This window comes from Rissa tridactyla, chromosome 4 (assembly GCF_028500815.1).
Source record: "Rissa tridactyla isolate bRisTri1 chromosome 4, bRisTri1.patW.cur.20221130, whole genome shotgun sequence".
Lineage (NCBI taxonomy): Eukaryota > Metazoa > Chordata > Aves > Charadriiformes > Laridae > Rissa > Rissa tridactyla.
The window spans coordinates 3,712,666-3,738,696 of record NC_071469.1 but is presented as its reverse complement, the minus strand read 5'-3'; the positions used below and the strand labels follow the sequence as shown (position 1 = coordinate 3,738,696).

The window sequence follows — 26,031 nt, the reverse complement described above, 5'->3', positions numbered from 1 at the left end:
CAATTATTCTAAATTTTATTAATTTCATTTTTTGTTAATAGTAATTTTTGAAAAGAAAAAGAGGGAATTGTCTAATTTAGGTAACGGCACCTTGTGGTTTTATATGGCATGTAGGAATGGATGGATGAAAAGTGGCATACAAGTGTTGTTGTGAACAGAGGGACAGGTGAAGACTCTCCAAAAGGGCACAGCAGCAGAACCAGAAGTAATGCCAAAAGGATCAAGGTGCTCAGAGCCTGCGTTCTCCTCTAGCAGACATCTTTTTTAAGAGTAAGTTTAGCCCAGCTTTTAAATTATGCTATATTCAGATTATAGGGTAAATTACCTTATGTTTAATACAGAAAAAAATTTATACTGTGAACTGACCACGTTTGGCTTCAGGTGACTGGAGGTGGCAGTCCCATTAAGACTGGGAATTAGTTGTGTTCCTCCTTCCAAAACTTGTGAAAACTTCATCTGGATTTTTTTAATCTTGCCCTTTATTACAGTTCAAATTTGTATATTTATTCGTAATGGGGTTTTTTTGCTAGAAGTGACATTCCTTGGAGTCTTTTCTATAAACAAATAATGGAAACAACAATTAACTCCTAAAGCATTCAGGCTGCATTTTAAAACCCGGTTGTTTTTCCTTTTGGCATCTGTTGGCTTTAGATACCTTGTGCCCAGCCAAATGTGACATTTTTGCTCACTGATAAAAGAGGTGGAAACCCTCGAAGACAAAACCTGATGCTACAAAAGAGTCAGTATTGAGACTTAGAGAAAAAAAAAAAACAAACAAAAACAACAAAAAAAACCCCCCAGTATGTTTGAAGCCATCTATTCTGCTGGAGCCCTTTTTAAACCCCCTGACGGTGCATTTTTTGAAGTAGTAGAGCTGGTTCTTCATTTAATTTAGTTTTTTAGAAATGGGGAAAGGAGCAGCTACGCTATAGATTAAAAAGAATAATAACATATATGTTCCCCCGCTATTTTTTAAGGGGCTCGGAGCCGTGCTGTCCGTTGATACCTCCCCCCCGTGGAGCCCGGGGAGGCCGTGCCGGGGATGGGGGGGGCCGGGCCGGGCCGGGCGGGAGGCGGTGCCTCCCTCTTCCCACCTGGAGCCGCCCCGCCGTGCGGGAAGAGGAAGTGGGAGCTCGGGAGAAGCGGAAATTGCAGCAGCAGCCGCCGCCGCCGCCAGCCCGGGAAGCACCGGCGGGGAGCCAGGGCAGCGGCGGCCGCAGGAGGAGGAGGAGGAGGAGGCGGCGGGCGGCAGAGTAAGCGGGGAGGGGGCGCGGGGCCTTTCCCCGGCCCGCCGTGCCCGCCGGCGGAGTGGGGTGACACCCTCACCGTACCCCCCCCCCCCGCCCTCCACCGGAGCCACGGGTGGCTTTGTGGGGCCGAGGCGGCGGCGGGCGCGCCCCGCGGGGGAGGAGGAGGAGGAGGGCGGCTGTGGTGGGCCCGGACGGGCGTTCCCCGGGCTGGGGCCGGGGGGGAGCGGCCTCTCGCCGCAGGCCCGGGCGGGGCGGTGAAGGGGTTCTCCCCGCCGAGCTCCCTGAGGGGGCCGGGCCGGGAGGGCGCTCCCCGCCGGGCAGCCGGGCGTTCCGCTGGGGAAAGGCCGAGCCAGGCTTACGTGACTATCTCTCTCTCTTTTTTTTTTCATTTTTTTTAAACTCTATTAAGCTGACCGTAGCTCAAAGGCAACTTAAAAAAAGAAAAAGCGTTTGCTCTACGACTCTTGGGGGGCCTGGAGAAGGGACTGGTGGCGATGAGAGGAAAATGGGGTGGCCGTAGCCTGTGAAGGCTGGGCCTGAGGTTATTTATCACAGTGGACTCAGAAGAGAGGAGTTTCCCTGCAAAAATCCTTTTCCTCGGGTGTCCTGATGGTGCTGCCGAGGGCATGGCAAGCTGCTGGGGCGGCCAGCGGGTCCCCAGCAAGTAGCCAGGCTGGGATGTGTCCCCGCTGCCCTCATCGAGCCTTGGTGAAGGCCTAGAGCTGCTCTTTGGTTCCCTTCGCCTGTGGTGCTGTGTCGTGGCTTACGGCCTTGGCATCCCCCTTTGTTCCTTCCAGGAGCTGGTCCCAGGCCCTGGGGAAGAGGGAGTTCCCGAGGGCGCCACTAAAGGTGCCCGGTAGGATGCTGTGATCGCTGATTAGTCATAACAGCGGCGGAGAGCGGAGCTGGCCGGGTAAATTCAAAGCATATATTTAGCCTCAGTTTGCATTTGAACCGTGGCGTTTTCATTTTCCTTCAGAAACTTGACCATGTGAGGCGGTGACTCATAAATAGATCATATTTCTCCACGTTCTGCTTCGGAAGAGATGCTGGAATAGCAAGCTGCTGCGGAAACCGGGCTTATTCCTGTTAGCTCCCCACCAGGAATCAGAAGTCTTGCCTGAGACCCCTTGTTACTAGGCTGCTTTGGTCCCTTTTGTCACTCACTTTACAGAACGCAGGCTTGAGGTGTGGAAAAATGTTGGCGTTTATGTGCATAATGTAGGAAGAAACGTGGTGGATTCTGGATTTTGTAAGGGAGTGTGGGTGAAATCCTTCCTTCCTTCCTGTTCGTGAGAGTTTGAGGAGGAAGCAAAGAAATCTAGACTTCAGTCTGGCTTTTGTTCTTTTAAATGCCCGAGCACAGCTGAATGCACAAAGCAAAACAAAAAAATCAAGTGAATGCTCAGACTAAGTAGTTGGGGAAAAAAGTTGTGTTTTGCACAAAATATATATAGTAACCACATGCGTATTTATCGTCACTTCGGCTCTTGTCACCTGAATTCTGTTTCTGAATGACTCGTACAGTGTGGTGGAGCACGGAGGGGGGGGTACCAGCCGTCCCTCTTAGGAGTGACCATAGGTTTGTGTTTGCTTACAAAGTTAGACCTTGGACCCCACGTTGAGTTTCCTCACTGAGCTGTTTCGGTTCCGCTTTCCAGCAGTTTTTATTATAAATATGTAGTCTCATGAGCTTTCTAGATATTAAGTAAAGTAATAATTGCTAGTTCCTTAATTGCTGTAGGAATTTGGAGATGGGAGACCTGAAGAAGCAGAAAGGGAGAGGTACTCCTACTTTGTCAGGATGTCATCTGCTCTGCTCTTACACCCTCCTTCCGGGCTGCTCTGTCATTTGCTACTTTGGGGTTTGACAATCAATTTTTTTGTTGCTCTTGTTCTTGTTTCCAGCCCTGAAATTTCTGAAATGCTCCATAAAACTGGCTCGTCAGCTTATTCTGTCCGGCTGCAGAGCCAGCAGTGTTTTTTTTCTCTGTGCACTTTACCTTTGGTTTATTAGTTACTCGTTTAAAGGGGGTTTTTATTCTGGCTACTGGATTATGCTCGTGTGAACGAAATAGTCCATGATAATCATCCTTATAATCTATTCTTAATTAGAAAGATAAAGGTAAGCGGACAGAATTATGGTGTGTTAAAGAACTGAATTCTAGCAGAATAATGATGAAGAAAAGACATCCTTCTTCGGACTTGTGTTCCTGAACAAGCTGGGAGAACAGAAAGCTTTTTTTTTGTTGTTTTTGTTTTGCTTTTTAGAATTAATTTGTTTTGATTTTGATAAAGAATATAAAATACAGCCACTAACACCAGGCAGGTCAGATATTCTGCTCACTAGTCACGTTCCAAAGTGTTAATTAAAAGCGTCCAACTTGATACTCCATGGGGGATAAGGTTTCCAGAAAATGAGATGCCCAAAATCATTAGCCACTTAGGTGTTGAATGTTGTTTCAAGGTGTTATTGCTTGTCTTTTTATGAGTTTTGCTTCCTGCTGTCGGTACTCCAGCACTCGCCCTCCGTTTCTCCTGAAAGTCAGACAAGACACTTGAGTTTGTGTATGTGTTTCACAAGGGGTTATCTGAGAAATGCAGTAACTCACGTACTCGGTTGTTCCAAGCAGGTGGACTAATGTCTACACTGCATGCAAATTCTTGCAGTTGTTTGGATTTCTTTCATAATGCTGAAACTCCTTACACAACAGAGGAAATGCGTAGGTTATATTGCCTAATAAATATTATCACGCTCATCATTAGTAGTGGCTGGGAAAAAAAGCGACTGTTCCTATACTTTAAATATATGCATGGGATCTAGAATTAGCGATAGTCTTTGGAAGTGGATGTTGGGTTTTTTTGGTTTGGAGACCCGTTTAAAGAGAAGTCTTTCAGTGCAGTGAATGAAGAAAAGACACATATTAATTTGGGTGAGAAAAGACTTCCTTGTGCTATTTGAAATCACGTCAGCGATTGCTCCTAATGTTTTTGCAGTGCCAATAGGAAAACTAAAAGGGGTTTTCAAACTGGCTTGAGAAGACAACCTGAGAGCCAATGTTCAAATCTACTTTCACTGCAAATATAGCTTCTGTTCGTGTGGTTAAACAACATACTTTATTGGGAATTTTGGATTGTGTCTCCATCAGCTTACACATAATATAACATGAGTTGACGTAACTGGAGTGTGACAGTACTTCTTCTGATGGTGTTGCAGATGTGGAAGGCTACTGTAGGCCACACCATTTCTGTCAATCAGGATGACGGAGCCGATGACTGGGAGACAGATCCTGATTTTGTGGTACGGCTTTAGAATTTTGTTGATTCAGCAGAAGTGTGTTCTGTAACGCGATAAAGAGTAATTCTTCAGGGCGGGGGCTATGTCTCAGCAAGGTAAACTGATGGGAGTGTATTCCTGGAGGGAGGGAGAATGAGGGTTTTGTGCCTGTGGGTGGTTAACTATGAGACTGCCTTGTCTTGGCTGGGTACTGCAGGGAGGTCTGTACAGAAGAGATTTGTGTCAAGAAGCAGCGCCTTCTTGGGGCTGAATGTGTGCTCCATGCGTTTCAGCAACGGACAAAGCACGGGGCTCACAGCAGAAGTGAAGGTGATATTAACTGCTTTTCTGAACTCTTCTGATCTCACCGACCACTGAAGGCTTTTGCTGTGAACTCTAAAGTGCAGATAACTAGTAATGTCTTTGGGTTTTTAACTCTTTGTGTGTGTCCTTCGCAGAATGATGTGAGTGAGAAAGAACAGCGCTGGGGAGCTAAAACTGTGAAAGGATCCGGCCATCAAGAGCACATCAAGTAAAGCAGCTCTCTTTTGAATTTATTAATAGTCACAATCCCAGGCGACTTAATCAACTCATGTTCTCCGTTACTTGTATCTTCATAATTAAAACAAGAGTCTCGTAGAAGATTGATTATTTGCCAGATTGCTGGTCTTTCAAATACGTCAGCATCTTCAGATCTGAAATTAAGATGAGAATTATGGTGCAGGGACTCTTAAATCTTTCTTTGTAACTGGAAATGTTACTTTTCCTGACTCTTTGTGTCTGGAAAGTTTCTTTGTTCTGTTTTGGTGTAAGAGCCAATACTGCTGGGGAGAAATTTGTGTTGGGTGATCTGAGCAGCTCCAGTTTGATACTTTCAGGATACATTTGGTCCCTTAATTCTTAGGCTTTGTTTAGCAAACTGCTACCAAACTCATAAAAATTCTGGCAAAGTAACAAATTGAGCCCTGTGGCAGAAAAGCAGATGAATGCATCATGAAGGGCTATGTGAGACAGATGATCCACATTCTGAATCTTGTACTTGTTATGAAAAGTGTCTAAGACTTCTCTTTAAAGTAGTTTTAGGAAATCTGTGATTGTGATCTTCATTTTGGTTTTGCTTGTGTATTTCTGGGGTATCAGCCCGTGTGGTACAAAGCTAGGAATAAATGTCGTCAGTGTTGTAAACAGAGAGAGACTGAACTCTGTGGCTTACTTCAGGGCTCAGTTTTATTCTGCCCTATTTGGAGTGCAGTGGGGACGCCTACTGGCTGAATTATGCCTGAGGAAGCTTTAAACTCAAGTGGGAAGTGTTTTAAGGTACAGATTACCACCTCAGTTTGTCCTTCTTGTATGTACCCTGCACTACTGTTGGTTCAGTTCCTGCATATTGCAAGGGAACGCTTGGGGAAAAGGAGGTGCATGTCTCCTTGCATCCTTAGTTTGCGTTACAGTTGTGTCCAGAATGCTTAGTTAGAATTAGAGTCCCGTTACCATAGGGACTGTATGATAAGAGATGATCCCTATTCTGAAAAGTTGCCATCTAAATAAAAAGTGTTGGAAAGAACTTAAATTAGGACATAAGAAAATATGTTTCAGGCACATATGAATTCTGGGTGATTGACTGTTCAAATAGCAAAATAGCCTTCCAAATCCGTCTTAAAACCAACAATTTCCTTTTGGTTCTTTTTTTTTTTCCAGACAAGTGTTTTGCGGTGGAATAAATTCTGTTTCTCAGAATCTGATGAAGTGCTTTGTGCACTGAAAAAATAGGAAGGGCTTGAAAAATACAAGTTGTCCAACTTTTAAGATGAGATTTTTATCATCATACTTTTTATTTTGCATCTTTTTGAAGTTGTCTTCTGAAACTTTTGTAGTAAAACTTGCTGCTTAACTATCTTTCTTTTAAAGTATTCATCAGCTGAGAGAGAACGTATTCCAAGAACACCAGAACCTCAAAGAGAAGGAACTTGAAACAGGACCAAAAGCTTCCCATGGCTATGGAGGGAAATTTGGCGTTGAACAAGATCGCATGGATAAAGTAAGTACGAATGCTTCCCTGGGATGATATCATAAGCCTTGCCTTGCCTTGCCTGTGGCCAGTGCAACTATATATGTAAGTTAAGCTTGTAGAAGCTGCAAAGTTGGAACAACTTTGCTAGGTTTGGAGACATAGAAACTCAGATCATGGCATAAGCTCATTTTGAGGGCAGAAGCACAACACTTACAGTGTTCTAACAAGAACACTTGTAACCACTATTACCCAAATCTGTCAGACTATCATGCTCCATTCCCCAATTAAATCAAGGTACTCCTACAGAAAGAACTGAACTAAAGTACCTGAAGCATCAGGAACAAGTATTTCAGGTGGCAAATTAGGAATCTGTGAATGATGAGAAGTTCTGGGCTGTGCAGTGGCCCCACATATTTTTGTTTGATGCTTGCTCTGAATTCTAAATTCTCTCTTTTTGTCTACTCACTTATGTCCTGGGTGGATTCCCCTGGAGTCAACATTCAGGTTTCTAAAAGTATATTTCTAAATTAAGGAAGTACTTCATGCATGAATAAATCCAGTAGTTTTTTTTATTTCGATGCTGCGCCAGCTCTTCTGTGCTTATAGAGGTTGCCAAAGAACAAAGAAGTGCTGCTTCTTTTAAATTAGAGGGCAGTTTTCATAAACAGTGGTAAACTGTGAACAGTGACAAGTAATCCAAGTATTTAAAAAAATCATTGTACTTCAGTCAGACGGTAGCGTTTTACATAAGGACTTGATGGCTATTTAAGTTACGCTCTATTAACAAAAGTAGTGATAATTCTTAAGACGCGATAATTAGACAGGTATATCAACTTCTGGCTACTTTATTTCATGTACTCTGTTAAAATAAGAGCCAAACTGTTTCCTGAGTGAGAATGATTTTATTTTCTTACTGTATTTACTTTCTGGGTTTCTAGTAATTTGACATCCTTAAATTTTTTCTGAATTCTGATATTCCAGAGTAAATTGCTGTATAATTCTTAATGGACCTTTGAAATAGGCTAATCTAACCTTTGAATGTGGGCAAGGAATTGCTGAGCAGATCTGACCATTAGGCCTGTTCTGCAACCGCACAGCTCTCTAATGTCAGCAGTTTACCCCTCACCTGTGTCCATGGGGGAAAAAAGAAAGAAAGAAAAGTGAGTACTGTTTCCTGTAGGCCAGAATTAATCATCAGGAAAAACATAATGGTCACACCCATCTGAGTGGTACTGGTGGCAGGAGATGTTCAGAATTTATTTTTTTAATAAAACTTTCTTCCTTATAACTATAGTTCTAAAACCTTATCATTGGGTTCTCTCCTTTGCAGGTATCTGTGGCTCTGTGCAGATGTGCTAGTATTAAGGCTTGACTCACCTTAAGTAAATGAGTGTTACTGCAGTATCGTCGATGGTACACATTTTTCCTGCATTTAGGACAAAACCTTGATGTTGACTTAAAATGAACAGTTACATCATTCTATGTGCTAGACCTCCATAACTGATTTAAAATGTAGCAGAGTATTGTGCTGAGGAATTATGAGGGCAATTTACTCTGAAGTACAGATTTCCGAGAAAAATCTATTTTCTAAGTCTTTTCTGACAAGGGATGTGTTGTAATGCTTGGTATTTGATGAAATGCAGAAAGTGCTGATACCAAATAAAGAAAACAACATGCTTAAACCTTTACCTACCTCAGTTGGCATAACAAAAGAGAGATCATGTAAAACCACATAAAACCTAGGGTTTTCAGAGCTTCGTGTCTTCCCCATCTAATGGGAAGAAGGAAGGGAGGTGGGAGCCTTTTCTGTCACATTTAACAGTTACTCTACTACAGAACACCTGCAAAAAGAACAAGTAAGTCAGGAAAAGAAAGGAGCTTTTATATTGCTTAGAAGTTACGGTGGTGTCTTATTATTGACATCCTTGTTCTGTTACCTGGTAGTTCCTAAGTGCTGGGAATGTTTCTCCCCAGCACCTATGTAAAAAAAGGCAAATACTGTAAAAGCCCAAGTTACTTACAGTTTGTGTCCTCAAATTAATTACCCTTGGTCCAGCTCTTTGTTACTGGTACGAGATAAGCAGGTTCTCATTCCCCAAAGGTCAGAGCTCGGGGCAGCTGCGTGGAGGCGGCTCTGCTGCAGCCACAGATGCTGATGGCCCCGTGCACGGTGCTGGGACCTGTGGTGCTGCAGGTGGTGGTGTTGGGTCAGGAGAGGTGCTTGTCACAGGGTGCAGCCTTTCAAGCTCAGTTTTGACACTGGGCAAGAAAAAACCGTTTTTTGGCTATAATACTTAGCACCCCTCAAGGTGCTAGGCTCTAGCATCAAATCCAGGATCTAGAAGGGTATCCTAGTACTAGGTTAATGTAACACCAGCAAACGCTGCATATACTTTCAGGTGTGTAATTACATATCCTTGTATCTTACCTGAAGCCAGTCACAGTGCGATGTAACTGCACTTCGGCTTGCTGTTTTCAGTTCCAGGGACAGGCTCAAATGGGAGACTGCGGGGCTGGGATGCCTTTAGCACGGAGAGCTCTGTCTTGATGTGGATGCACCGCTTCATTTTGCGATGCTGTTTTGCAAGTGAGGAGAAACTATAGAGAGAAGATGCCTAATTTTGATTCATGCAGAAGATCAGGGTGCCTCCCTAAAAGAATGTCAATAGAAAACCTAGCTGTAGTTGCGTTTGGTTGCAATCTACTGTTAGCTAAAAGAGAAATGTAGCCATGTGCCTAAATACAAGGCTGTGAACTTTATCTAGAACTAACTCTTTTTTTAAATTCTGCATGAACACCATCAAGATTCTGTCTGTATCTTTCTTGTTCTCATTCCTGTGATTTTGAAGTAAAAATCCAGAGTGTAAAACAGTCTTCCTAAAATACAGTTGTTGCTGTCAGAATCTTTCTTGGCACTTCCCTTGCCTAGGCTGTATTGGTCACAGCGTGACAGTCTTTGTAAAGACTACTCAAGTGAGTAGCAATTTCCAGGGAAGTTATTTTCAACAGGAAGAGTGGCAATGATGCATGTAGGCAATGAAGCTTATCCTCAGGTTACTTGGTTGCAGTGTTTTCTCTTACATACAGAACTGTATAGAACTGCTGGCCATTTCTGAACTTCCCAATTTCTTTTAGTCAGCCGTTGGACATGAATATCAATCCAAGCTTTCCAAGCATTGCTCCCAAGTGGATTCGGTGAAAGGGTTTGGTGGCAAGTTTGGAGTACAAACTGATAGAGTTGACCAGGTAAGCAGTTTCAACTCGTACTGCAGCTGCTCGCAGTAATTGAATTTCTCATTTTGTATGTACAGCTGAAAAATTCCAATACCTTAAAATGCTGGCGTGGTCTGCTCTTCCTGCTGGATTCAAAGTTTAGCAGTAAGCTAACGCTGACTGTTAGGGAGATGAATTTCTGTTTAAAGCAAAACATAAAAAAGCCCTTATGGCAAATTGAAATGAGTTGAAAAGAAAACTGAAAAGAAAAGTTAAAATATGCCTTTTAGCCAGGCTGGGTTCTTTGATGAGGATAAAATCAGTGTGAATACTACAGAAGGAGGAGGACTTTGGGGATGTTTTGTCCTGTGTCGCAACATGAGCTACTGGGCAGGATAATTGGCATCCCGTTCCAAGACTGTTTAACAATCTCTGCATGGAAATGCTGAATTCCTGTTGTACTGAATTGCTGAACCTGGCCAGACTACAGTATGTTGCTAGAACAATTTGCTTTGGCAAGGGGTGACAAAATCCTTGCCACGAGTACATGTACTAAATTGTCATGTAAATGAATATGGGCTATAAGTTAAATAGCTATTTATGTTCCTGATCAAGAAGGTCAGAGCGGCATGGAAAGACACAGAAGCTTTGCGTGCTGTTTGTCCACTGAAGTGCATGCGGTTTTTCTACTAATATGTAACTCTTTGTTATACATGCATTTTTATTTCTCTTCCAGTCAGCTGTTGGGTTTGAATATCAGGGGAAAACTGAGAAGCACGCCTCCCAAAAAGGTAAAGCGGTGAGGTGGTCACTTCTGTAGACACTCAATTTTTATAAATAATAGAATAGTACTCTGTTCTTCTACTGTTTGTAAAAGACCTTGTTTAGTGAAGCCTCACTGTGGTGTGCTCAGTGAATCAAATGTTGAGGGGTTTGGGTGGAAGAGAAGGTGAAAAAATGAATTTCAAAGCAATTTCATGAGGTGATGGGGTTTTAAGACAAGGAAATAGCCTGTCATCATGAGTCTTACTTTTCTTTTAGAAGTGAGGTTCAAGGACATTTTAGAAAGACTGGGAGTTGTTCTTTGCTGTATTGCACCCTGTTGGAAATGGGGAGTAGATTTAAGAGGAAGCGTCATAAACTATAGGACTGTTGCCTATCTTGTTTTCTGTGTTTAAAATTAAACTCGATTTTGTGTGCTAATGAGTAATATTTCAGTTCTGAAATAACTTTTTTTTTTCCGCTCAATTGCTAGGATAAGAGGCTGTTCTATTAAAAGCTTCTTAATTTAATTTTTATTGTGCTTCACTCTCAATGCAGACTACTCAAGTGGTTTTGGTGGAAAATACGGAGTACAGGCTGACAGAGTGGACAAGAGTGCCGTGGGGTTTGATTACCAGGGTAAAACTGAGAAACACGAGTCGCAGAAGGGTGAGTAGACACACGTGTTGGTGGGCTCGTACTGTGATGTGGTAGGCATTCATGATGGGCAGTGACATAAAATACTAATTTTTTACATCTGTTGCACTCCTAACCTGCTGAAAGTTAGCACTGAATAAAAGTTATGTTGCTGAAAGCTTGAACTCCTGAAAAAGAAACCTAAAACATAGGTCTGACTGGCTTTAAGTGATGATCCAACTGCCATTACTTTGGAAGAAGGGTACGTGGGTTTCTCTGCAGGTTTTTTGCAACTTCTTTTGAAAAGCTGTACATTAAAGTACTGAGACTGTAAGCAGCTTAACCGCAACAGAGGAGCGTTTCTGGAAGAATCATCTGTTTATAGATTAAAACATTTATCAAAGTTGGTAGTGCTTAGAGTTAATATTGTGTTGCTAATCGGGTTTCCAGGCATATCTGATCAAAAATCAACCATCTCATTGGAAAATTTTGACATTTTTGCCATCTGTTTTGTGTTTATCTCAAAGAAATGTTTGCACTCTAGAAATGCTAAAGAGAAGAAGGGGGTGTTTGTTTAAAAGCATCCAGGCTGTTGCTGACATGGTTTTTGAAGTTCACTTTGCTGTAAATGTCTTTACAATTTTATCAAGGAGTCAAGTGGCAGAATTGCTGATACTGCCCAGCAGTTGAACTATATATGATGTTATTTTATTTTCCATCCTGAGAGAATGTATTCTGAAGAATTTATGATTTCAGTGCCTGGAATCAAAATTAACTGGGGATGTCAGTGCTTCTTTTAATATGTAATGTAGTGATAGCAGGTCTGACTATCACAATTTTTCAAGGTAGTATTTTGTTATTGAACACTTCTTTTCACTCTTATCTCTAGATTATTCCAAGGGCTTTGGTGGTAAATATGGTGTTGACAAGGACAAAGTGGACAAAAGTGCTGTTGGCTTTGAATATCAAGGCAAAACGGAAAAACATGAATCGCAGAAAGGTTTTTATTATCTTATTTAAAAATACAAGTTCAAATCAATCAGCCTTTTAAACCTGGGAAAAAATACTTTGTTTGGGATTTTTTTGTGTGGTAAACATGTGTTTGTCCTTTGTGTATGCACAGATTTTTGTCTCCCTTAAATGAAAAGGAAGGCATTGTAAACTGTCCCCGAGTTTCACAATCTGATTTCCAAGGGACCTTCTGTCCATATGGATGTTATTGCAATAACTGTGTAATTGCACAGATCTATAGTATTCAGAGGCACTGTGAGGTCCTTCATTATTTATATATATCTATGTTGTGCATATATATATATATATGTGCGTGTGTTATATGGCTTTAGTTGGAAAGTGCATCAGATTCTTCAAATCTCAGAATATTATTGAGTCTGTATGCTGTAATCTTCACTGGATTTGTGGTGCTTCCTTGCATCGTGATGCTGGAGTTACTGAATGGGTATCCTTCCCTCTGTTGAGGTAGTGTAGCAGGGGGAAGGAGCGTGAAAAGGTAGTATCATTAATGACAGGACAGCTTATCATGTCATATGTTACTGTTTTTTTATTAAATACTGTTTACAGTCATAAACTGCAATAATGTTTTCTGAAACTTCATGCATACAGATTATGTAAAGGGGTTTGGAGGCAAGTTCGGAGTGCAGACAGACAGACAAGACAAATGTGCACTTGGCTGGGATCACCAGGAGAAAGTGCAGCTGCACGAATCCCAGAAAGGTATATCAGTTCACAATTCTCTGCCATTCTTTTGGACTTCCCTCATTTTGACTTTTCTCTTCCCTGTGTGAACCCTCCTCCCCGGTATCTTTGGCCACAACCTTACAGGAGTTGACATGAGTCTCCTTTTTCCATGTTTGAACAGTTGCTGTGTATCGGTTGTACTGGTGTCTGCGAAGCAGGTTTAACACATCTGGGTCGCTGAAAGTTCAGGCTTTCTTACTGCAGAACCTTCATGGGTCTGCACGTAGCCTGGATTATTTTTTTCCTTTTTCAGTTGAGTTGTGCAAACCACAAATTAGCAATTCCTTTGTACTTTCCACAGATAATCTCCCTTTTCTGGTTTCTGTTATGTATACCCCTATTTTCATGCGAGGGAAATCTTAATACCTAATGCAGTCCTGTCTCATTGCCTGTGAGGTACCTATTCCCATGAAATACTGGTACCCAGACAAAAAGTTACAAAATAATGATTACTCCCCACCCCTCTGCCCGTCGCTACTCTTTACTTAAAGAAATTAAATTAATTAATTTTTTAAAAATAAAAATTAAAGAAAGTAAAGTGATCCTCGGATTACTGTTCTGTTGGATGCTCCAGCAGATTTCTTGTAAGACGATTACCTGCAGCCCTCTTTTTGTGCCCTTATTTTATACCATATATTAAAATGGCTGTTCTAAGGCAGCAGTAGGGAATGGTCGTAGCTCTTAGTTGAGAGCTTTTTTTCCTCAAACTGTGTGGCAGCAGGAATATTCTTCCTTCCTTTAAACAATGCTGTGTAGAAATACCTGAAGGATAGTCTCTGTGGACCCTATCTTAACACCTCTTTAAAAGTCAGATCTATAGTGTACAAATGTTAACCACATTGATGAAGGAAGCTCATTTTATTCTCTCGTATCCTTTTGTATGTCGTTTTGTTTTGGTGAATATACTATGTGTGTGTTTGTGTTCACAAAGTTGATCAAATGCAAGTGCATTGTGCAGTATGTATGAAAAATGTTGAAAAGTGCTTTTTTTCTGTGACTTCAGAATGGTGTTCTTATGTCTGATAACTGATGTTGACCTCTTCTTAATCTCAAGTGGAAATTTCTTTTGAATTTGCTCTTACAAAAATGTATTGCGATTTTTTTTTTTTTCCCACCATCCAAAATTATTGGTAATTGAGAAATACTGCAAAAATTATTTTGAGTATCTCTGACTAAACTTCTTTATTTTTCTCCCTTCATTTTAATTTATTACATGTGGCTTTTTCAGACTATAAGAGTGGTTTCGGAGGGAAATTTGGTGTACAGACAGAAAGGCAGGACCCATCTGCTGTGGGGTTTGATTACAAGGAGAAACTAGCCAAGCATGAATCTCAACAAGGCACCGTTTTCACTTGTTACTTTCTTAACAGTGCAGCCACTTCTCACACAGTCTTAAATAGTCGTCTGAGTAGACTGATGCTAGTAATGTGCAGACACTTTCTTGCGCTTCTGTTCCTACATGATCTATCAGTGTTCTTCCATTTTATTCTTAAAATGTTGCATAAAGCAAGCCTGTATTCAGGAAACAGATATCCAATGTTTAGTTAACAGCTCTACAGCATTATGCATTTAGTTAATAGCTATGCATACACTGTGATAATAACGACATTAGTATGTCAAGTATTATTAGTATGATGTTAATGACATCCTGCTTACCAGTATTAGAGTCTAAATGTGAAGTTTTGCCTAGATAAATTGGTGGGAAAATATTCAGATAAGAACCATGCATGTAATCTTTAATAAGCAATGGGTTATGGCAAGATCATTTTAAAATGATTGTAGTCTTTAAAACAAGAAGTAGGGAATGTTTGTGGTTCTTGGGTGAGCAAATACTGTTATAATGCTCTCTTTATTCATTGTGAAATAGTTGGGGTACAAACCATGAATTCCTGGTTTTCCGTTATCTTAAAGTGAGAAGTCTGGATCAGGAAAATGTAAGTGTAGTATATTTATTCTGGCTGAAAATACATACAAAGCTGAAGAAAATGAGGTTGTTCATTTTGATAGTCAATATTTTTCCGTGCTACAGTGACACAAATTCAAACTTTTAGAGCGTCAGATGTGCCTTAGCCAGATCCGAAGTACAAACACTAAAATAGCTGTCTAGGGGGCCCAAGTGGTTTTGGGGCTGAAAGGAGAAGGAGTAATTGTAATTGTATTCCAGGGATGAATAGGAAAGCCTGTCCATCTACAGAGTCTAAGGGCACATTCCTACAGCTCGCTGCCACCAGAAAGAGGTTTTTTTTCCAGCCACACACTCTTGCTGCTTCTATTGCGCTGACTCTGGTGCTCATCAGACATTTCTCTGAGTACAACTCACTAGACAGAGCAGAAAGCTACTCTTGTTAGGGTTTCTTTGTTGTTTTTCTTGGTAATGCCACTAGTGAGTTTAAATTGATTTGGGAATATAACAAGTGCTGGAGACAGCATCAGGTGAGAGCAAGAGTGTGGAGCTCAGGGGTGGTACGGAATAGCGTGGCCACCCCATTTCTGTGGTGGTGAGTTGTTGCAGGCTCGTGCTGTCTTGTGGAATTGCCCCTTTCCATATGTAGAACAGGAGTTACTACCAATGACTTCAGTGTTCATCAGTTGAGTATCACGACTAAATCCACTGGAATGAGAAATTTGTTATATTTTCCTGCCATTCATAGAATTTACCAAGTTAAAGAGAATAAAACACCTCTGTGGTCACCGAAGACTGGATATCGCTCCTTTGAGCAAAGCAAAATGGCTTAGGTTTTATGATTACTGCAGAGGGCTAAGAATTGGTGCTGTGAAAGGCTGTGTTACAGAAGTGATGCATTAGAAGGGCTTATCCCTTATTCCTTGCTTGATACCTTATCAGTCCTCAGCTTAATGTTTACTCAAAGAATGCATGTGGCCCACAATCTGTCATCTGCTGGTGTACCTGAAGGCTCTTGCGGTTATGTATCCTTTCTGCATCAAAAAACAAGTTGCATTTTCTTTGGCGGCTGTCACTGTATCTCTGCATGCAGCTGAAATGGCTATTTGCATTTGAAATGGCTATTTGCATTTGGCAGAAAGACGGGAGGGATGACAAACTCCCTACTCTAACCTTTTTATCCTGCTTTTAGATTATTCGAAAGGATTTGGTGGGAAGTATGGTGTACAGAAAGATCGGATGGATAAGGTAAGTTGCTTAAAAGAGCCGTGACTTAAATAGTCTGTAGAGATGCAAAATAATCTGGTTACATCTGTAGCATTCAGCTCTTTATTTCTGGATACTTCTCCAGCCTAACAGTAGAGTTCTTTGCTTTTCTAATCCTTTAAAAATCAAGTTTATACACACAGAGCTGATGCCAGTTAATGCACACATATGTGTGTGTACATGTGTAGTGTATATATATTTAAGTAGGGAAAACTGAAGCATGGAAATAAAAGAATAGCAAAATTTATATGAAAGAATGAGAAAATCCATTAATTCCACAAGTTCAGTCATGTCTTCTAGCAACTAGCTAATGCCTTATATCTTGAGGATATCCTTTCAGTGGCCTGCTTAAAATAGGTGTCTGATGTCTACCAACTTTGCCCACTTTGATTATGGGGGACCTTGTCTTTAGGAGAATTTCGTTTAGTATTCTATAACAGTGAAGGATAGGGCAGCTGATACCTCTTTTTTACCTCTCCATTTCTAAATTTAAAAGAAGATGAAAAAGTCCTTACTGAGATTTATCTACTGAATAAATTTACTCTCAGCTTTATGTAGGACACTTAAAAGTGAGAAAGTACAGGAGTTTGAAAGTCTGTAGGATTTTTTTACTTGTGGCTTCAGGACTCAAGACCATTCATTTAAAAAAAACCTAGCTTTTGAATACTGTTCTCAAAAATACTCGCTCTGTTTTAACAATATCTGCTTCTTTAAGGGAACTGGATGCTTTTACCTTGGTAGAAATCCTGCACAATATGGATTAGAACAGTGACAGCTACACCATAAATGTTTTGGACGTTGCCTCGTTTTTAGTTCTGATAAGTCATTTGTTCATAAACAACATTTTTTAATTAATAGGATTTTAATGTGCTTAAAACTGTCCCTGAAGATTAATTCTTACATATTTTGACGTACAGAAAGAATTATTCCATTTGTCACGTTTTGATTCTTCCTGATTTTGTTTTGGTGTTCTGAAAAAAAAGCCATAGGTGCAACATCACAATAAAACATCACAGATTGAAGCTGTCTGAATGTCTTCATGAATTTGTGTTTTTTAAATGTACTCTTTTTCTCTCTGTTGATAGAATGCAGCAACTTTTGAAGATATTGAGAAACCAACATCAACTTACCAGAAGACCAAGCCAATAGAAGCTGGTAAGGCATTGGCCCCATATCCTCTCTTTGGAGGTGATTGTTTTCAAAAGCCTAGGAGCACCTATGCTATGAGGACAGGCCGAGAGAGTTGGGGTTGTTCAGCCTGGAGAGGAGAAGGCTCCGAGGAGACCTTATAGTGGCCTTCCAGTACCTAAAGGGGGCCTACAGGAAGGACGGGGGTGTAATGATGGGACACAGGGTAGTGGCTTCAAACTGAAAGAGGGTAGATTTAAATTGGATATCAGGAAGAAATTCTTTACTGTAAGGGTGGTGAGGCACTGGAACAGGTTGCCTGGGGAAGTTGTGGATGCCCCATCCCTGGAGGTGTTCAAGGCCGGGCTGGATGAGGCTTTGAGCAGCCTGGTCTAGTGGGAGGTGTCCGTGCTCAGGGCACGGGGATTGGAACTAGATGATCTTTAAGGTCCTTTCCAACCCAAACCATTCTATGATTCTATGATATTACTGTTGATGTAGTAGTGCTGAGTAAGCATCATCTAGAGGGAACTGCTGTATTTGCAGGTCTCTAGCAACCTCAACTGCTTGCTTCCTCCTCCCTTTAGAGGTTCTTTTGGTTTGTGGTTTTTTGTTTTGTCTTTTTTCCTTGAGGGTCATCAGAGTTGAGAAAGGGAGAATAAAAAGCATCAGAATGGAGAATAGAATGAGTAGGGGAGCAGAGTGGTGGAGACTGTACCATGAAGGAGAGGAGGGAGAAGTGTTGCGGAGGTTTTTATATAAGAGAAAAGTGGTGCACAAGAGGTTTGGACTTGAAAGGGGAGAGGGAGAAGAGGGATAGAAGGACTTCCTTCAGCTGAGCTCAGAGACCAGAAGAGCTGAAGCATGTTCAATCCTAGCAGAAATTTGTACCAAGAACTCATGCCATACTACCTTTGTAGAGAACGTCAAACAACAACATTTGACTTGAATTTTTTTAAAATGTTACAGTTGCTAATAAAACAAGCAGCATCCGAGCTAACTTTGAAAACCTAGCCAAGGAAAAAGAGCAGGAAGACCGAAGGAAGGCAGAAGCTGAGAGAGCACAAAGAATGGCCAGGGAGAAACAAGAACAGGAGGAGGCTCGAAGGAAACTGGAGGTCAGTAAGATTCAGATTCCATTTGAGCAGGGCGTCTAGTCTTGTTTCAATGCAATGTTGGGAGAAAAGATAATCTTTTAAGAAAAGATACTTTTCCTTCTTTCCAGCTAGGCTTTAAAGCTCTTTGTGCATTTGCCTGTGTTTGTGCCTGTGTTTGTACCTGTGCTTTACCTGTTTGTGAATCCAGACACCTGTGAGCAGGCACCACAGGTATATCAGACATCAGATAGGGTGATAGGGTAAAACTTAATACTATATCATTTTTTTTATTCAGCCTATCCCAGAATATGTATGCTAGTTTTGACCACTAATCTTTGCAGTCTGACCTTTTCCTACTGTACTTCTGCCTTTTGGTGATACCAGATTTCCTTGGGCATGGAGCAGCTCATAAGGGGACATGTTGTCCCCAAAAGGCCCTGTATGAATGCTTATTCAAGAAGTTTAATACCAGGGTGCTAGTTGGTGATGCAGGTTTTTTGGAATCAATATTGTAGAGGATGGAGGTGTTACCACCCATTGGTGTAGCACACACCCATGAGGGAAATAATCTTCCAAATGTTAATTGAATCTTAGTTTGAGAATTAAGAAAATTAGTTTAGTATTGGCATGGCCAAAAGCTTTGTGATTTCTGTGTTATTCATAAGCAAAATAATTCCAGGAAATGTTTAGTCAGAAACTCCATCTTATCTGCTTTATAGAATTTGCATATTTGGTGAAACTCTGCTGCTGATATGGACAGACGAGTGCGTTAATAGCAGCTTGTCCTTCGTGTCCCGTTCGTTTGCTTTATTACACAGTGCCTGAGGTGCCTTGTCATCAGCAATCCTGAGGGCCTGCTGTCTGCAGCAGTGTAACCTTTCCTGCCGTAGCAGTGTTTGTCCAGAGCCTCTGTGGCAGTTTCCCTTGTGGCCCCATGCTGTTACTCTGATTTCATGGCCTCACGCTGGTATTATGGCAGGGAGTGGGAATCAATTGATGCTGGCATAAGAATAGGCCCTCTGTTCCCCTTCTCCTTCACTTCTTGTTTTACAGATACTAGTTTATACTAGAGAAGACTGAACATAGGACACAAAAAGATAGGAGTCTTTTAAATTCTGAATAAATGCTACTTAGCCATACGTGTGCACTGAGACTTAACAGCCAACCAGTATGCACCACTGATGCTGAAATTGCATGCTCCAGCTAGTGCCAATAGTGTCCCAAGCAGGAATAACCAGCAGGGAGATTGAGCAGGTCCTGATGAAGAGTACATAGTACTCCAGGAAAAATGATGATCCTCATCATCTTCATCTTTGCCACTTGCTACGCTGAAGAGATCCCCCCCAGAGGAGAATTCTTGTCTGGGACCCTCATCACTGCTCTTGCTAGCTGGCTATGTGGGAGTTTTCCTGTTTCCTTCTTTCTTCCATCTCTCTTTCTGCTTCTTTGTTTTTATTTTCTGCCAAAAGTGTCTTTCATTGTTAGAACCAATGTATGCTGGCAGCTGCAGACCCCGCTAATAAATCCTCTTGCATATGAACTTGCCTCAGCATCCTCTGTGAGACATCTGGAATCCAGGAAAGACTGTCAGATGGTTTCTCAGATCTGTTTGGTCATTTGCCTAATGACAAATGGGGCAGACCCAATGGCTGGTTTCTCAGATGTGGTAGATACTTCCGCTTAGTGGGATGCTGCTACAGGATGTCAGGGTGAGATGTTCATCCCGTTCCATCAATGTGGTCTAATTCATCACAAATTTCGACTTGGTGTAAATAATTTATTTTACAGGCATGAAAAACGTATGCTCATAAGTAAGATCTGTGGATGGAGGGTGGTGAATTTAGGCTTTTGTTACCCTTTCAGCTTTTCATTGAGGTTTCTTCCTGCTGAGGAAGCAGTTCCCCAGAAGGCTTTAAATGTAGTAACACAGGTTCTCATGAGTCATTGAACTGTTATGTCTTTCCCCCCCACCACCCTTTCTCTCTCAAAAATTACTTTCTTTCTTTACTGTTATTTTTGCCGTAAGTGTGGGTTAAATTCAAGCCGTTATGCTTGATTTTTCTTGTGCTTCATCAAAGATTCTGTTGCCTGGACACAGCTGAAGTTTTTTTCCAAAGCTGGTATTTAAATTTCACCGTAACCAGATGATTAATGTTCTTCCAGACTTAACATCTCCATGGTTAATTGTGTGATTCTGCAGACACTGAGGGAGGAAGGATGAGGTTAAGGGGAAACTGAAATGGCGCTGTCTGCGCTGCCCCTTGCACACCAGCTGAGCGTGAAAAGGCAACGGATGAAAGCCACACCATCCACAGATACTGTAAAGGGTGGGAACGGACTTTGATTTAAGTGAACTTTATTTCTTTAAGTGAACTTTATTTCTTTAAGTGAACTTCCTTGCACAGACAGAAAGTTCTCTCACTTTAAGTAAGTACGTGGGCATACGTACTCCCACAATGGGACTGTACATATGGACTGCATTCCTTCAAGAACCCTGTTTACTGGTAATCCTTTTTCTGTTTTGCTTTTCACATATGTCACATAGTCAAATGGTGTTCAGGGAGCTCTTTAACTGCTGCTTTGAATCAACGGGTGCCTCATGATTTAGCTAGCCTCTGCTGCCTTAGAGAACAAGGCAGGATGCTCTTTCACGTGGAGCGTTTTGGTGTAGAAGAGACCCAGCCTGAGGGGGGGACTGTGCAATTAAATGTTTTATGGCAGTTCTGTTGTGGCTATTCTAAAATGTTGTCTGTAAATTTGTCCCCAAACTTAGATTTGACATCTAATAACACTTTGCTAGTGTTTTTTTATCTGTAGCACAGGAGTTAAAAGTGAGGGAGGCTGTTCACATCAGGACTGACTTTTTCCAGAAAGCACAGCACCAAGCTTTGAATTGTCTTCAAAGCTGGCTCTGTTCTCAAGACACACTTTGTTTTCTCTGTTAGATGTACTTTTTTTTTTTTTGAGCCGTGACAAACAAAGGAAAGGAAGAAATTTTTTTGTGGCGAAGTCCTATCACTTCATCTCTGGACTACAGTTTCTCTTGAGGATCCTTTGAGGACTTAAAGCTTGATGGACTTAAACAACTGGAGTGCAGTGTCTCCCATAACATATATTCTCCCTTCTTTTTTACAATAAAGAATAAAGTGCGGTCTTAGATCCACAGTTTTCTGTTTACCTATGGTAAAGAGAGGCAAAATCTAATAGCTAGCTTAGAGCCTGTTGGGTGGGGTGTTGGTTTTTTGGTTGGTTTTTTTTTAGGTTGTGCAAGCAATGTAGCATTTCTTGCACTACTGTGTCCTGTCTTTTTAATGAATGGCTTTCTAATGACGGTTGTGGATTTGCCCTCTGATTCACAGGTGGGATGGCACAGCGTGAAGTGCTTGAGTGCCAGAACACTTGATTCAGATCCACGTTCTTTGTGTCACAGAACACAATAGCAATACTGCTTTTATTTCTACCACATATGACTCTTCTGAACATTGGAATCTCTCATTGTCAGTATATAGGACTTAGTTTTGCCTGAGCTATTCAGTCTTTTGCCTTGGCAGGTGTTTTGCAGACCTGCAAGAGCCTGCATGATCATTTCTCATCAAATATAATGTATCAGTTGTATAATTAGAACATGCGGGCTTCAGGTTCTCTAAACTTATGCTAAAACGGGACATGAGGCCCAGCAAGCTAATGAACAGAATGAATCTATTGAACACAGAAACCCTGCAGCTCCTATGGAAACGTGCCAAAGAACATTGGGTACTCTCTTTTTAAACATTTATGCATACGTATTGTGTGGTTTTTGTTTCTTCACTTTTTTTCTCTTCTGCTTTGCTATATTTCTGAGGCTTTAGTGTACAGACAATCTAAACTTTCAGGCAGGTCTAATGGTCCAGCCTGCTTCTGCTCCCTATTTGCATCAGTTATTTCAGAAGTTGCTGGCTTATCTTTCTTGTTGGAGGGTTTTTTCTTGTTCAGTGTCATGACATCAGTGATTAAACTGCGCTGAAGTTTTTCTTTCTCTTCAATTAAGGAACAAGCTAAAGCCAAGAAACAAACTCCACCATCATCTCCTACCACGCAGCCAACTGAGCAGAAGGCACCCTCAAGCCCAGTCTATGAGGTTTGTTAGAATCGCTTTCAGTATCTGGTTTTTGATCCTCAGCGTAGGAACATTTTTACAAAACCCTGTTGAACCTCACCTGTGTTTCCACAGGATGCAGTTTCCTATGAAGCAGAGTCTGCGTCTGCCTACAAGAATTCCAGCACAACGTATTCAGCTGCTCGTGAGCCAGAGTCCGGCTACAAAGCTGCAGAGTCGGACTACCAAGAAGCAGTGAGTCAGCGAGAGGCAGAATATGAACCAGAGACTGTCTATGAAGTGGCAGGGGCAGGAGACCATTACCAAGCAGGTAGAGTGTTTGTTTCTGATATGAAGCCCTTTAAGATAAAGATTATTTCCTTGGGCAACAACTTAATGAATAGTTCTGCTGATAGCACTGTCCTGGTTTTCTAAAGTCTTAGTCTGATGAGACTTTTCACATTCTCCACCAACAAACTTTGATTAGGAAATTAAGATGTGGCTAGAGCAAGGTTGAAATTACTTAACTTTTGTGAGATGATGTTGGAATAATTACAGCGCTCTGTAGAATGTCAGTTCAAAAAGAAATGTAGGGGTAACCATTTCCGTGCTGTGTGATGCAGCTCAACTTGAGAAGAAAGCGCAGAGATGGAGATTAAATGTGTGTTGAGCCAGTGCTGGTGCTGGGCTACCAAGCCAAAAATTCTGTCAGCAGTTCTTGGACTTCAAAATCGATTGTGATGTGTTCCGTGCCTGCGAGGCAGTGGAGTGAGGGTGTCTGAAACTAATGAAACTGAAAGAATACAGCTCTTTTGAATTCCTATTTTTGTCATCTCTTCTGGTTACTAAATGAAGGGCAAAGAATGAACCTCCTTGCTCTGGTATGAAAACCGGCAAGTTTTAAACAGGCCCCTTCCTCTCCCCCCACAACATGCAACCCTAACGAAGTATTAAGTAGTCCCTTACACACTGATCTTGGTCTCAGCTGTTCTGTCACATTTTACAAAAGTGTTTTATTTTGTGCTGTATTAAATGCCTACTTGTGAACGCTTCCTTTTAGGCTTTAATTGTGTGTGATTTAGGGAGAAAATCCATTTCAGAAGGTACGTCAGCACTGCTGAAAACTTGCATACTTTGTTCCCTGCTTCCTCTGTGGGTTAGCAGTAGAATTACAGGAGGAGCACCACAGAAGAGAACTCGGGGTGATAGGTAGTGTGCTTCGTGCTTTTTATTTTCCTTCTCTCTCTCTTTAGAAGAAAATGCTTACGATGAATATGAAAATGAACTTGGAATTACAGCCATAGCCCTTTATGATTATCAAGCTGGTAAGCAAAGCTCTTGTTCTTAACCTTGTCTTTGAAAACTCCGTTCTGCACAGCTAAATCGGGATTTTTCCTTTGCCTTTCGTCGTATAGACTCTTGTAGTAATATCTGAAATGAAGATATGAAGAACTAGGAATTTAGTGATATATTAATAGCATTGAGATGCTTTTGAAAATGCCTAGCTGCTGTTTCTGGAAACGGTGTAAGTTTTCAAAATCTTTTTTAACCAAGCGGTAACACTCTCGTTAAACCCTTGGCATACATAGTTGTGTAAAATCTTGACTGGTTCATTCTGAGGAGCGATCAAGAAAGTGAAGCGGTTCTCAGTGTGTTAGGTAGCAACTGTTGCTCTAAGTTAGAAACGCACCCAAAATGCAGTAGGTAAGAACCAACTACCTCATCGCTCGGAGGAGGAAGCGTCCATCTCTGTGGATTGCAATTGCCCAGTGCCCAGTTGGGTTGGGTGTTCTTTTCAGCGATGGCGGGTTGGTAGGCGGGATTGTAGTGTGGACTCCTGTGTCAGCACTGAGCCTCTTCACCTCTCTTTCCAGCGGGTGATGACGAGATTTCCTTTGACCCAGATGACATCATCACAAACATAGAAATGATCGATGACGGCTGGTGGAGGGGTGTCTGCAAAGGCCGATACGGGCTGTTCCCCGCAAATTATGTGGAGCTGAGACAATAAAGACTATTGTCTACTGGTTATGCCTTAATTCCCCAGTCAATAAATCTGACTTGATACACTACAAATCATGATGCTTTTCTGAGGATGGAGGGGTATATACATATTGCTTTTATATTTAATACTTTGCTGATGCTTTTTAAAATGTTTATGCCACAGAAATCGCTAATATATTGTAACTACTATGTTCTTCACTAAGGCTCTTAAAATGATTTTCATGCATTTGGAAACATTTGTTCTCTGCCAAACTAGCAATTGTCATAAAAAGCTTTTTTGAGGACAATTAGCTGTCTGTCGTAATATTGCATGTTTTACTCATAAGTGAGCGGATTTACTTAGTGTTTAAGCCTAGTTAGTCTTCCACTAAATGTTTTCAGCTAAGAAAATCATGGCTATGCAGGTTATTTGCATTTCCACTAAGTAGGAGAGGAGGGGACTGGGGAAGTGCATAATTTTTTCTTTTCTTTTCCAGATAGTGCGTGAAAAAGCAAAGAGAATGCTTGAAAGTTGCAGCTAATGGCAGTTAATCAAATACTGTCCAATATTTATGGAATATTAATGTTATGAAGGAAACAGTCTGGTTACTTTTTCCTTCTTTTGAAGTTCCTTGGCTCTTGCATTGATTTTTTTTTTTTTTTTTCTTCTTTTTCCTGCTCCTACTCCTCCTGTTCATGTTATGCCAGAGGAGGGCTGCAAACACTCTCGCACTGATTGTCCCAATTTTTTTTACTTTTTGGTTTTGTTTCACCCTCCTCTTTCCCAGGAAAACTTGGAAAAGTTACTTCTACAAGTGTTGAGTCACTCGGCGAGATTCTTGCTTGTTCAAAGGGAAACTGGCATCCAAATCTGTGCGACTACCTGCAGGAACAGTCTCATTGCTTTAAACGGGAGAAAAAAGGCAGGATGGGATTGCGGTTGTGTTCTGTGTGCAATACATCCTTTGTTCATGCAAGGAATTGCCCTGCTGTGCAGTAATGACGTTTTATGTAACCATATTTGAGTCAAGGAATGTGAATACAAGTAATTAGATTTAAAACCCGTATAAATGATCTCGATTTTTAAACAGTACAAGAGACAACTGTACTTTTTGTACATTCAACAGAAACTGCCAGTAACGTTCTACTAAGCAAACATTAAACCTCTTCTTTGCCAAAACTAAACCTGAAATTCTTGTCGTTCTAGAAAGCTGACTTCACTGCAGATTTAGGGTCCCTACCAAAGATAGCAAGTTGCATCTACTAGTGCACATGTTCAATGTATGTATTGTCTGTTTCCACCTTCTGATCAAAACGGGAATGGCAGAACTGGTGTAGTAGCTAAGAAAGATTGCAAAGAATTTATATAAACTCTAAATTTGGACCAACGGAATATAGAAAACCTGTATAAAATGGTAAAATGTATAATGTATCTAGGAAGGAAGAAGGCATCATGTTGAACCAATTCTTGGACGGTTGGGACAATCCTTAATGAATGTCATATGTGTGTCATGATTATTTTTTTTTTTCCTTTCCATGGTCTCATTTCTGTGTTGTATTTGCATTACTAGGGTTGGGTTTTATATGCAGTTTATTTTATCCAATTTTGCATAGAACACCTCATAGGGATATGATTTTTTGTAAATTAAATATTCAATAAACTTTTTGAACCATT

General features: G+C 41.2%; 1 protein-coding gene across 4 annotated transcripts; it reads left to right on the top strand.

Moving 5' to 3' along the window:
* Positions 1-1,127: 1,127 nt before the first annotated feature.
* On the top strand, positions 1,128-26,031 carry CTTN (cortactin). 4 transcript variants are annotated; one of them, XM_054200447.1, is made up of 17 exons: positions 1,128-1,253; positions 4,468-4,551; positions 4,986-5,059; positions 6,436-6,565; positions 9,674-9,784; positions 10,488-10,542; positions 11,072-11,182; positions 12,039-12,149; positions 12,770-12,880; positions 14,133-14,243; positions 16,000-16,055; positions 17,159-17,228; positions 18,171-18,319; positions 22,326-22,415; positions 22,509-22,704; positions 23,627-23,698; positions 24,248-26,031. In XM_054200447.1, the coding sequence occupies exons 2-17, from the start codon at positions 4,468-4,470 to the stop codon at positions 24,382-24,384; spliced, it is 1,668 nt and encodes a 555-aa protein (XP_054056422.1). In that variant the 5' UTR covers positions 1,128-1,253; the 3' UTR covers positions 24,385-26,031. The 4 variants fall into 4 exon arrangements, with proteins under 4 accessions (XP_054056422.1, XP_054056424.1, XP_054056423.1 ...); XM_054200449.1 differs by lacking the exon at positions 12,039-12,149; XM_054200448.1 differs by lacking the exon at positions 14,133-14,243.